Source organism: Myotis davidii, unplaced genomic scaffold, assembly GCF_000327345.1.
Source record: "Myotis davidii unplaced genomic scaffold, ASM32734v1 scaffold79, whole genome shotgun sequence".
NCBI lineage: Eukaryota > Metazoa > Chordata > Mammalia > Chiroptera > Vespertilionidae > Myotis > Myotis davidii.
The window spans coordinates 3363921-3376475 of record NW_006294339.1 but is presented as its reverse complement, the minus strand read 5'-3'; the positions used below and the strand labels follow the sequence as shown (position 1 = coordinate 3376475).

Below are 12555 nucleotides of genomic sequence, written 5' to 3'. Positions count from 1 at the left end.
CCCCCCCCCCCCCCCCCCCCCCCCCCCGCTTTTCTCAGCTCCCTGCCCCATCTCAGCTAACACTGCCACACCTACTGGACTCTCCCTGATTTCTCCTCCTCTCTCAAGCCCGGCCGAGAAATTCAGTGAGACAACCTCGATGGAAGTCCAGCGCCACGTCCAGCACAGCAGGTACTATATGCATTTGATGAAGTAGAAATGTCTTCTTGGTTCCTAGTCTTGGGTTTAAACCCTGCCTGGGTCCAGGAGATCATCATCTCTCACCTGGGCCAGAGAAGGAGCCTCCCCATTGGTCTGGCTGTCCCTGGACCTTCCTCCGCCCCATGTCAGCCTGATAACTTTCTCAACTACAAAGCTGATCCCGGCCCTCCCTTGTCCCATCAACTGAAGATCAAGGTCCGCATTCCTTAGCATGGCATCAGGGGCCCTGCAGAGCTGAGGCCTATTCCCTCTCCTTGCCTTCCTCCATCACCCACCCCACCCCCTGTAGCCATGCTGCCACCCCCCACGCCTTGCTCTTTCTCCTCCTGTATTTGATCACGTTGTTCCTTCTGCCTGGAATGTCTTTCCCATCTTCTCTGCCTGGTGAACTTCTACTCAGCCCACAAAGCCCAGCTCATCTTCTCTGGGAAGCCCACTCCCTCTCCATCAGGCAGAAAACTGTCTTCCCTGTGAGTCCCCCAGGCCCTCACAGAGAGGGACAGGTTAATTCATGTTGGTATTGGTTACCTCTAACCCCCATATCTTAATTGGGGTAGCACAGTCCCTTATATTTATATTTCTTTTAATCTAGAAATGCCCATTTCTCAGGCAAGGGAGGATCCTGAGGGGAGGATGGGCACCAGCACTGGTTGAGGGTTTTGACAGCTCAGGCACCTAGGAGCCAGTGTTGGAGACAGCCCCCTCCCCCCTAGTGTGCCTGTCTGGTTTACATCACACTTCCCTCCCTCCCTCCCTTCATGTGCCGGATCCAACACCCACACAAACCCACACCTGCACACACACAGAGACCGCCCAAGGCCACACACACCAATCCTGAGAATAATGCATTGAACCAGGTGTGGCAGGTGTGATGCTGGGTCCCCCACATACAGGACCCACTGGTCCCTCCCGCTTGGCTCTGGAGGCAGGGAGACTCCCTCTGACAAGGTCACAGAAGTGGGGCGGGAGGGAGGAGGGATTTGAATCTGGGCCTGTTGGACACTAAACCGTGTTTCCACCCCACACTGCTGCCTCCACAGCAAGGAACACGTGGACCTATCAACAGTTACTCATTAATACACAGCAATATTCCCTCTCCCCCTCCCTCATCCGCTGCCACCAGTCACTGCCCACCACCCCAGAGCTACCTCTGGTAAAGGGGGAGAGGGCAGCAAGGACACTACCCTCTGCGCCCCAGCTGTCCCCAGGGTCCAGCTCATCATGGGGGGAGCAGGAGGAGGGAGCTGGTTATGAAGGTGGCTCGGGCCCCAAGTCCCTCTTCTCCCGGTGACCTGTGCTCAGGGCATTGCACAGACAAAGGCGAGTTGACTGTAAACTGCTGAGAAAATGACTGCAAACCAGCCAGGACCGCCCCAGCACCAAACATTCTGACAGCCTGGGGCTGGCCCGTGGAGGGGGCAGGGCTGGGGAGAGCCAGGCCCAGTCCCCCAGGAGCCTCCTCCCTCCTGCCTCCTCCCCTGGACACCCCCCAGCACAGCCACCCAAGTGGGAGGTGAGGAGGAGACTGCAGGTGGTGGGGGCTGCCTAGATGCCTGGACCAGCAGGGCCCTTAGATGCACCCCCTTCCGCACCCCCATTCCTGACTCATGTATTGTACAAATGAAGAAGCTGAGGCTCACAGAGGGAAGGGACTTGACCAAAGTCTCCCAAGCAGTTAGAGGCAGAGCCAGTTAGAATGCATGCTCCTCTTCTTGTCTCCTTGGGTCTGTCTGACCAGCTGTGTGACCTCGGAAAAGCCGCACAACCTCTCTGAGCACTAAAGGCTTACAGCTCCTGACATGCTCACCCTACAGGGTTGTTGGGAGGAACGATAACAGTAAGGGTGGCGGCCGTTCGCCTAAATAGAATGCCCTACAATTTATAAAACGTTCCCATGTCCCATCTCTTCTCTGTTCAGAATAACTCTCTGAACTGGGAGGAATAGGAGTTCGGGGCTCCATTCTGCAAATGTAAGAAAATGACAAAGGTCACGCAGAGAGTTTCGGACAGAGCTGGAACTAGATCCCACGCCAATGCCCTCCCCATCGCTAAGTCACTCACAAGGCTGGGAGGGCACTGTGACTAAAGGACAGAGCGCTAACCACCATGGCATCAGGTAATGCGGACCCCCAGCACGCGCAGCAGCCCTGGGGCACAGCGGTAGCCTGAAGTCACACACCTCTGAGCCCCAAAGTGTGACACTTGGGAGCGGTGGGACCTCACCTTTCCGAGCCTTGGGCTGCACTGTGAAATGGAACTACAGAGGGACAGAAGGCTCCCAGGAGGCCCGCGCTGCACCGTGAATGCAGGACTGCCTGGCAGGTGGCAATCGCTCATTGACTTTGGTTCCAAGCACATGGATGACTGTGTGCTGGGTTTCACTGTGTCTCCTCATGGGCCTAGGTCAGGGCTCCAGATCCAGGGGGGCTTCTGATCAATCCTTATGATCAGAGAGGGATGGATGGACGGACAGATGATGGGTGAGTGAAGAGAAAGGGAGTGCACAGCGGGCATATGAAAAGAAGATTGAAAGATGGGCATTATGCCTGGGATAGAGGCTCAGCCGTGCCCTCTGGCCCCTGGCCCCCAGATGACCTGCCCCCCCCACACTGCCTACCTTGGGGTAGCACTGGCACATGCTCCAGATGACGCCCCCGATCACCATGACGCTGCCCATGGCGTAGAAGGTGCCGTAGACCTGGGGCCGGTCGTGGCTCATGAGGAACGTGCCCAGGGCCAGCAGGAAGAGGCCCAGCACAATGAAGCCGATGCGGAAGGTCTTCTCGTCTGCCATGGCCGCCCTGCCAGGCCGCGGTCTGTTCGCTGCCCGCCGAGGGGTGCCCGCAATCCTGCGTGGACACCCACGCTCCTCACACCCAGAGCGATGAGGCTCCGGGATCACTGCAAACCCGGACTGAGGGCTGCAGAGGGGGCAGGTCCCTCAGGTGCCGCCGCAGCTCCTGGGCCACAGTTCTCCAGGCGACAGCTACGCTTCAATGGGCCCGGCACCACCACCACCTTCACTCCTTCACCTTCCCTCTGGGCCCAGCAGGAGTGTGTGTGTGGCTCCGAGTGAGGGAGAAGCCGGGAGGGAGAGGGGTGGTTCCAGGAGCTGGGCCCCGGCCAGGGCTTTGACATCACCTCATTTGCCTGCGTGGGGCTGAGCTGGGTGGACAGGCGGCCCACACCGTCCAGTCCTGGGAAGGCGGGTCCAGTGCGCAGCCCGAACACATCAGAATGCCGCTGGGAGGTTCCAGGATCCCACAGGCTGGCATTTTAGAATCTGGAGGCATTCTGGACTCTTCAAGGTCATGTGCCCCTCTGAGGTCAGGAACAGTAGCCCATAGTTACAGATGGTGGCTGTGTCACGGTCCTAAACGTGTTATGTGGTACCCATTGAAGGGGAACCCCGTGAGGCACAGACCTTATGAGGACACCAGTGCACAAACTAGTCATTGCCAGGGTGACACAGCTAGAAAAGGCACAGCAGCCGGGATTCGAACCCAGAGGCCATGCCCCTAGCCACCCTGGGATACTCCCTAACTGTAGCAGGAGGGTTAAATGTTCGGGCTCCGGGGGCAGGCACATTGCCCGGTCTTGGGTTCTGGGTCCTCTACCCTGGGGCAGTGTGACTTTGGTCAAGTTACTTCCCTGTGCCTCAGTTTTCCCCTCTGTAAAATGGGGCTAATTACAGCATCTCCCAGGACAGAGCTGTCTGCTAGCCTGGCCTCCCTGGATTCCTCTGTGAGCGGCTCCCAGAAAGGCTCAGGTGCCTGGAGGCCCTTGTAGGGTGTGAATGACCGACAGCAGTTCCCTTGCCTTCTAATCTAGGAAGATGCCTTAGCTCTAAGAAGGACATTGTAATGGTGGGATTCCAGTTCTGGAGAGGGGCTGATGGGAAAAACCAAATTCCCTTACAGGATTGTAGGAAAATGAGGACTGTCAGTGTCTCTAAAAGGAAACGTTACCTTGTCGTTTGTACAGCGTGTGATTGCTAATGTGGGATCGTTGCTTCTATTTGGCGTCCTGGCTTAGTAGTTGGAGATTTTCTACTTGTTGTCATCACCGTCCCCCTTCTCCCAAATAAGAGCTGTGCTTCCAGACGCCGTACCTACACTCACACCAGACCCGCTGCCTGCTGTTCTGCCCACGCACACCTTTCCCAGCAGCGGTTTCTCCTTCATCCGCTCTGAGATCCCAGCGGGTGCGCGCCCTGCAGTTTGCAGAGGAGGCCCCTGCCGCCGAGCTCAGGAGAGCCCCCCGGGAAAGGTTGCTGATGGTCTCCGAGAAGGGCTGAGAGCCACCAGGTGATGTCCAGGTCTGATTGCCCGAGATGGTGGCTCCTCTCTTGGCTTTAGTTTTTTAAAGATCTGTTTTTATTGATTTTTAGAGAGAGAAGAAGGGAGAGGAATAGAGAGATAGAAAGATCATTGATCGGCTGTCTCCTGCATGCCCCATACTGGGGATTGAGTCTGCAACCCAGGCATGTGCCCTGACTGGAATCGAACCAGTGACCTCCTGGTTCATGGGCCAGTGCTCAGCCACTGAGCCACACTGGCCTGGCTTGGCTTTAGTTTTGTCACCTGAGTGAGGACTGAGGGTGGTATCGTTATTGTGCAGGACCTAATGGAGGAGAAACCGCGTGCTCATCAGTAGGGCAGGACCCACCTAGGAAACACTGTTATCATGATCTCATAGAGAGGACCAGAGAAGGGAAGCGGCGAGCGCCCCAGGTCCAGAAGGGCCCAGCCTGCGCTCTCTTCAGGGGCGGTGGGAACTCATCTCTGCGGTCCCGGTCCAGCAGGAGCCTCTCGCGCCCCCTTGTGGCGGTGTAGCATGCGCTCGTCAAGGCGCTTTCCACCCTTTGGGTCATGCCCCTGAGAGGGAAGCAGGAGAGGAGTTATTACGCGCCCCCTTGTGGCGGTGTAGCATGCGCTCGTCAAGGCGCTTTCACACCCTTTGGGTCATGTCCCTGTCCTTCCACCCGCCCGAGAGGGAAGCAGGAGAGGAGTTATTGTGCCCATTTCACAGGCGAGGAAACTGAGGCCGGGAGGAAAAGGGACTGGCCGAGATCTCCCCAAACTGAGATTGTGGCTGAGCAGAGACCGGGACCCACACGCCCAGCCCCAATATAGATGGATCTGGTCCTTAACCATTCCCGAGAGGCCTCCCCGTCACCAGAGCACTCTCCTCTTCTCCCCACCTTTCCTTTCCTCTCTACGACCCCGCCTCCTTTCTCCTTCTTATCTCCTCTTTAAAAAAAAATTTAAATGTGAGGAGTAAGGAGCTCTGGGCCAAGTAGGCGCTCAGCTAAATGGTCTAATCTAACCTCTTCCTCAGAGCTGGTGTGAGAGGCGCATGGGGACAAACAGGTGTGCATGGTGCCGTGACAGCATTGGGTTACCTACCCTGGTTCCCATTCCCCTCCCTGTGGCCTCTGACCTTCACCGCCTCCCCTGCAACGTGGGGGAGGAGAGGATGAGGAGTCTGTCCTCTTCCAGCAGGGGGCGCGCTCACCACTGTTTCCTTCCTGTCGGAATTGAAGATCCTCACAACATCCTCAGAAGCAGGGAGGGGAAAGATCACACCCATTGACAGATGCGGATACTGAGGTTCATGGAGGCAAGGTGAGCGCCTCAAGGTCTCAGAACCTGTCAATAGTAGAGCCAGGACTCAAACCAGTCCCCTCAGTCTCTTGCTGAGCACCTGCTCTGTGCAGGACACTCAGGTATGAGGCACTCTGACACACGCGGGGTTTCAGCGAGTGATGGCACTCGCCTTCCTTCTGGGATAAAATATGGTAAGGGCTCTGAGATACGCTTGAGGTCCACCATGTGCACCAAGGAGAGAGAGAGAGAGAGAGAGAGAGAGAGAGAGAGAGAGAGAGAGAGAGAGACTGACTGGAGTTGGGGTGAGGAATGAAGGGGGAGCGTCACAGAAGGGATCCTTGAGGAGTCAGCTGCAGTTCTGTCAGGGCAATAAAAGCAGGTCAGACAGAGAGTGGCATGTGCAAAAGCCCAGGCAAGTAAGCACTGACAGGGCTGGAGATACAACTCTACATGCTGTGCACACACGCCCTACACTGCAGGCTCCCCGCCTCCCTCCCCAGACCTACTCCTCCAAGTCAGCTCCATCCTTCTCCTGTTCTCCGGGCCAGTGCCTACATATCCTGGCTACAGCCTCCCCACCCCTCTCACACCTACATCCTGTTGGCTCTACCTCCAACGTGTAAGATTCCAATCACTTCTCTCCCCCCACTACTGCTCATCGCCTGGCCTGAGCCCCGCATCTCTGTCCCCCTAAGTGCTCTCTGCTCTTAACCATGCCCCCTGAAATCTCGTTCCAATCCGAATGCCAGGTCAGACCTTGTCACTCCTGCTCAGAACCCTGGAATGACTTTCTGTCTTACCAGCATAAAGCCAGAGACCTCAAATGGCCTAGAAGAGCTTAGACCATTGGCCCATGTCACCCAGCCCATCTTCCACCATGCCTCCCCTCTCCCTCCCTCCAGCCACTCCGGCTCCGTGCTCTCCGTGGAACACAGGCACCCTAGGAAGGGTAAACGGGCGCTTGCTGTTCCTGCTGCCTGCAACGCTCTTTCTCCAGATCTGTGACGGCTCCCTCCCTCACCTGCTTCAAGTCTTTATCCAAATGTCAGCTTTCCAGTGAGGTCTTTCCTGGGGTGATAGCACCAGCTCCCCAGGTGCTCTCTGTCCTCCCCAGCTGCCCTGTTCTCTATAGAACTCATTGCCATCATTCATGCTATATACATCACTTATTTCTCTTGTCTGTCTCCCCTCACCTAGAACCCGAGTGCCCAGATGGGGACTTTGTTCACTGTAGTATCCTCGGGGGCTGGGACAGGGTAGGCTCTGGACTCATATTTGGGAATGGAGGGGTGGGCGTCAGTTCCGGGGGAGAGGGATGCTAGAAAGGAAGCACAGGCTGGAACCTCCTGGGACCATGCGAAGGTCTCCAACGTCTTTCTCAGGAGTCAACAGAGCGCCTCTAAACGGGGTGTGCAGCGGGCTGACAGATCAGACTTTGATTTTACAACGATCCTCTGGTTTTGAGGTCAGGTCAGAAGAAGCAAGAAGAGATGGCGGCAGTGAGGGGAGACTGCTGGGCTCTGGCAGAAACCTAGGGGGACAAGGCTACAGAGAACAATTTTTAGAAGTAATTAGTTGCTGGGGAGGAGGAGGGTGGTGTGGAAATTTACAGCTGGGAAATTTCTGACTGATTTGGGGTGGAGAGCTGCAGGGGTCAGGGTCACCCGCCAACCCAAAGGGCAAGCTGAGGGAACGTGGGGGACAGGCCTAAGCTCTGAGGGTCCCTGACATCCCAGGCCTCGTGGCAGGCGCCAGATGTGGCCTCTGAGTGGTGAAGATGCCAACAGGAGTGGTGAAGACGGGCCCAGGAGGAGAGAAACCAGGAAGCAAATCGGTGCCTACTGGGGGCTGTGGAATGGCAGACGCGTCCTCACAGGGCTTCTCCACCCCACGCCCTGCCAGGGAGCACAAGGGCCCCCAGTTCACAGCGAGGCCACTGAGCTCAGAAGGGTCGGGGGGTTTGTCTGACAGGAGACTGGCTCCATGGCTCTGACTCACCCTCCAAGGTGCTGGTGACCTTGAGCAAGTCACTGCCCCTGCTGGGGCCTCTCGCAGGTGAGTTGGTACAGAGAAAAGCAGAAAAGGGCTTTCCAGTCTTCCAGCCCACCCCGCCCTCCACACCTTCCAGCTCCCACCAGGCAAAGGAAGGGCCTCCTGGCCAACCTGCAACTCATTAACTCACCTGCCTGGGGGAGAGGCCTCACTTTGGGGTAGGAGAGAGGCTGGGCTCTGCTTCCCAGCTGTGATCCTATTAACCCTTTAGGAATTTCAGAGAGAGAGATAAACCCCCACCCATATCCTTGGGATGCATATGGTGTGTGTGTGTGTGTGTGTGTAAGAGAGAAAGAGGGGGAAGAGAGAGAGAGAGAGAGCAGCTCAAGGTCTGGCTCTGCCTTTATTCTCTGTGATTTTACCTCCCTGAGGCTCAGTTTCCAGGCCTGTTAAATGGGAACACCACCTGCAGCAGAGCAGGCTTGAGGATGTAAAACCAGGGCAGAGGGCGGCCCTCAGTGACTATGCAGCTGAGCCCCAGGACCCGGAGTCCCTGCTTGCTGTGTGACCCTGGAAAGGTTAGTTAACCTCTCTAAGCTGGCCTTCTTGTCTGTGAATGGGGTGGTACAGAGATGCAGGGATGAATGCTGTAGCTGGAGAGAGAGGGGAGGTAACCGGCTCCCTGTCACAGGAGATATGGGAGCAGCAGCTGAATTTGCCTCTGGTGGAGGGGGTGGGGCTTTCCTCTGTGAACAACTCTGACAGTCACTACATACACCGTAGACACCTGCCACAGGGCTGAGACATCTGCATCTATTAGATGCATTAGCACTGAGCTATGTGTGAGCTGCGTCAGTGTGCGCTTTCATGTCAGCCGCTATCATCTGGTTCAATCCTCTCAGCTGAGCTCTCTGAGGCAGAAGGTGATGCCACTATATTTCCCAATTCCCATTTTATGGATGAGCACACTGAGGCAGAAAGAGGAAAAGCCACTTGTCTAAGGTCACTCAGCTGGTCCATGGGGGAACCAGCACAGTGGTCTGAATGCAGAGTCCATGTGCTTTTGGTTATAAACTCAGTGTGACCTTGGCCAGTCCTGGCTCTGCCTCAGGGCCCCACTTTTCTCAGCTGCACAATAAACCCTCCCAGCTGACAGCCAGCTCTACCCGCCGGTCGGAGGAGTGCACCCTCTGGGGCGCTCTGGCCCAGCCGGGCCGCCGAGATTGCAGCCCCACACACATCACATGGGGCAGAAGCACCACCAGCTGGGCCCAGGCAGCCCATAGAGTCGGGAGAGATAATGAAATGGATTTACTTTAAGCCTCTTGTTACACAGCAACAGACGAATAAAGCAGCACTGAGAGGCAAGCGTCCATGGAGCGCCTGCTGTGAGCCGGGCACCATGCCAGACACCAGAAGCAGCTCATGCATTGTCTCTGGACTCAGGGCCTGCGAGGGGCCTTTCCCTTCCTCCCACTGTGGTCTGAACCAGCTGGTACTGTCTCTCCAGGGAAGACAGCGGCAGCAGGGATGACGCTCTCGTAGCTGGGCGGAGGCGAGGCGGGCTGGCCCCCAAGCAGGGCAGCCCCGGAGGCGCTGCACGGCAGGTCTTCCTCCGTGGGGTACGCAGGTGGTGCCAGGGGGCCCTCAACCAGTGGGCAGTGCACGGCCTCCTCATAAGTGGGGATGGCAACCAGCTCTGGGGTCCTGGAGGGACAGGAGAACAGAGGCTGTTAGCAGGGGCGGGGGCAAAGCCACTGCGTGCCAGGGAGAGAGACGGGGGGCCCTGCCTTGGGCCAAATTCTTTGTGAGTCCCCCGGGACCCCATGGACACACCTGGAGCTTGGCATGAGCTGCTCTGCCAACCTCAGCTGTCTATCCCACCCACCCTGCCTCCCCCATGTGCTCACCAGGCCTCCGCAGCTCTCGGTAGGGAGAGTCCTCACCCGCCTCACCCCTCCCTGCTGCTGTCCCCGTCCCCACTGGCCCTGACACTCCTCCGGAAAGTTTCCTGACTGCTAGCTCCCCCAACAACACTCCCATAGTGCTCTGGGCGCCCACAGTGCCCTCCTGCCCCCACACAGACGCCACCTGGTTTTCCTCTAGGGCAGGGACTGACTTTGAGGGTCATGGAGCTAAGGGCAGATGCTTGGGGGTGTTTGTTGAAAGACTGAGTGATAGTCCACAGGCAGAAGGGCTCCTGGCTTACTGTCACAGTTCTTTTTTTAAACATACTTTTATTGATTTCAGAGAAGGAGGGAGAGGGAGAGAGAGAGAGAGAGAGAGAAACATCAATGATGAGAGAGAAATATCGATCAGCTGCCTCCTGCACGCCCCCTACTGGGGATCAAGCCCACAACCCGGACATATGTCCTGACTGGGAATCAAACCAGTGACCTCTTGGTTTCTGGGTCACTGCTCAGCCACTGAGCCACGCCCGATCAGCTGTCATATCTCTCACAAGAGCCAGAGTTGTGGATGCTCAGAGCAGGATGGGAGACCTCAGCTCTCCTGCCCACCTGGACGCCTGAGGCCCTGATGTGATCCGTGCGCCAAGGGAGTACCTCTGCTTGGCCACCCCGGAGATACAGTCAGCCACGCCGGTCCGAGCAGCCTGGCTTTCCTGAGACCGGCCTCCAATCCCTGAAATGACCCACCGGGCAGGGACGAGAGGCAGAGACCAGGTCCCGAGGCTCCTCCAACCAGGCTCTGCAGCTGGATTCCAAGAACAGACCCCCCGCCACACAAGTGCTGATGGGAATGGACCAGCCCTCAGAGGGCCCCAGTGGGTCACCTCTGGGGAGTCCCTTTCCCTTCCCCCCTGAGGACTGTGGAGGGGGGTAGGGGGTGTCACTGATCCTAGGCCTGCTTCTGCTTTGGGGACGATACTGTCAGATCCAGGGGCTGATAGGTGATCCTGAAAGTCCCTTCCCACCTCGGTCACTCGAGGCCTGGCTGTGAGTCTGGGCACTGGCTGGTTCAATCCCTGTTCTGCCACATTCCTGGTGGGCCACCAGGGTCAGTACCTCCATTAGCCTGGGCCTCAGTTTCCCCTCCGTAAACGGGGACAATAATGGCCCCTCTCCCACAGAACTGCTTGGCACATGCTCTGTAAATGGCCGCCAGCCACCAAGTCTCAAAGGTCTCCTTGAGGAAGGGGTATGGGGAGCAAAGCTCACCCCAGATCTCCCGCAGGAAGGCTGTCACTCGCCCAGGGTCACCAGTTTGCAGCGGGTGCGGAAGCCGTTCAGTCCACATAGTGGACCTGCCTATCTAGACAAAGGAGTGGCCGATGGCAGAGGCTGGCCCAGAGGACAGAAGAGGAAGTGGAGGGGACTTCGCTCCAGGGGTTAGGAGGTGCCAAGCTGGGACCTGCGGATGCCCCTCATGTGAGCACCCACCACCCGCTGGGGACATGGCGTGTCTCTGGGCAACGTGTCTTCTCAGCCCAAGCCCAACGCAGCCCTCAGAGTGGCCCAGGGGGAGGCAGGCTTGCTGCTCCAGCCACAGACAGGCCATGAAGCAGGCAGTGTGATGGAGGGCCCAGCCGGGAGCCAAAGCTGGGATTCCCCATCCAGTGCTCTTCCAAACTTCTCACAGACCCTCCTCCTCTGAGCCAGCCCAGGAGCCTCGCAGCAGAGGAAGCGAATAAGAGACCTCATCCTTCTCTGCACTCCCAGCATCCTTTGCAGGTGAGGGCAGGCAAAGATCATTGCTCCTGGAGGCAGGCAAGCCAGGTTCTATTGCTGTGTGACCTAGACTGTGTTCACAACCCTCTCTGAGCCTCTTTCTCCTTATCTGTAAAATGGGGGGAACGATTTTCATTTTATACATTCAAGGCAGAGAAAAATGGAAAAAGCTTTGACAACACTCAGAAAAAAATGGAGGTAAGAAGGCTTCCAGCGCTCCACCTTTCCCGCCTTGGTCACTTCTCAGCCACACCTCTGCCGCGCCCCTCTTCTCCAAGCCTGAGGACATGACACAGGCATTGGGTATGCGTGGGGCCACCCCAGCAGCTAACTGGGGAGAGGGCATAGGTGAGGTGAGCCTGCAGCAGGAAGTTTGCTTAGAGGGCAGACTGGAGTGGCCCTCATGCCACCCACTGGGCCAGTTGGGCCCACCCAGCGCCAAGTGTCCATGCGGGGTGGCCATAGCGCACACTGCGGAGGAGGCTCTGTCTATGGTGCTCTGGATGGGGCACCCTGCAGTGGCGTGGGGCCGGCTGCCACTAGGGTCCCATGCACAGGGAGCTCCACGGGGCTGGGCTCACCACTCTCTGGAGCCTGGTTGGGGCCAAAGACCTGGCCTGGCGCCAGTCTCCCGCCCTCAGCTGAGTCAGGCAAACATGGTAGGAAAAGGGATGAAATACCGTATTTGCCGGCGTATAAGACGACTGGGCGTATAAGACGACCCCCTAACATTTCCACTCAAAATACAGAGTTTGTTATATACTCGCCGTATAAGACTACCCCCTCTTCCGCACACCTTCCACACACCAAATAAAAGGTAAAACAATATCAGATTTGATTTTAACATTTTAATTTATATTCAAATGCTTATGACATGCAGGAAAACTGTCACAAGGCTGTATGTAATCAAACATATACATAAAACAGTGCAAGTTTATTACCGGTAAACATACCGGTAATTCACTAAAGAAAACACACTCTATAGACTGGTACCGTAGATGCTTCTCAGGAACACAGGCAAGCAGCCCACAACCTAGAGGGACTGTCAATGATAGAAGAAAGAT

General features: G+C 56.9%; 2 protein-coding genes across 2 annotated transcripts in view; both read right to left on the bottom strand.

Moving 5' to 3' along the window:
- BSND (barttin CLCNK type accessory beta subunit) overlaps positions 1-3260 on the bottom strand; it is an 8347-nt gene extending 5087 nt beyond the window's left edge. The window contains exon 1 of the mRNA XM_006768361.1: positions 2819-3260. Within this exon, the coding sequence (XP_006768424.1) occupies positions 2819-2995 (177 nt within the window). The 5' untranslated portion in view covers positions 2996-3260. The remainder of the gene's footprint in view (positions 1-2818) is intronic.
- Positions 3261-9089: 5829 nt separating this feature from the next.
- Positions 9090-12555, bottom strand: part of TMEM61 (transmembrane protein 61) — an 8898-nt gene continuing 5432 nt past the window's right edge. Inside the window, exon 3 of the mRNA XM_006768360.2 lies at positions 9090-9509. Coding sequence (XP_006768423.1) covers positions 9245-9509 — 265 coding nt within the window. The 3' untranslated portion in view covers positions 9090-9244. The remainder of the gene's footprint in view (positions 9510-12555) is intronic.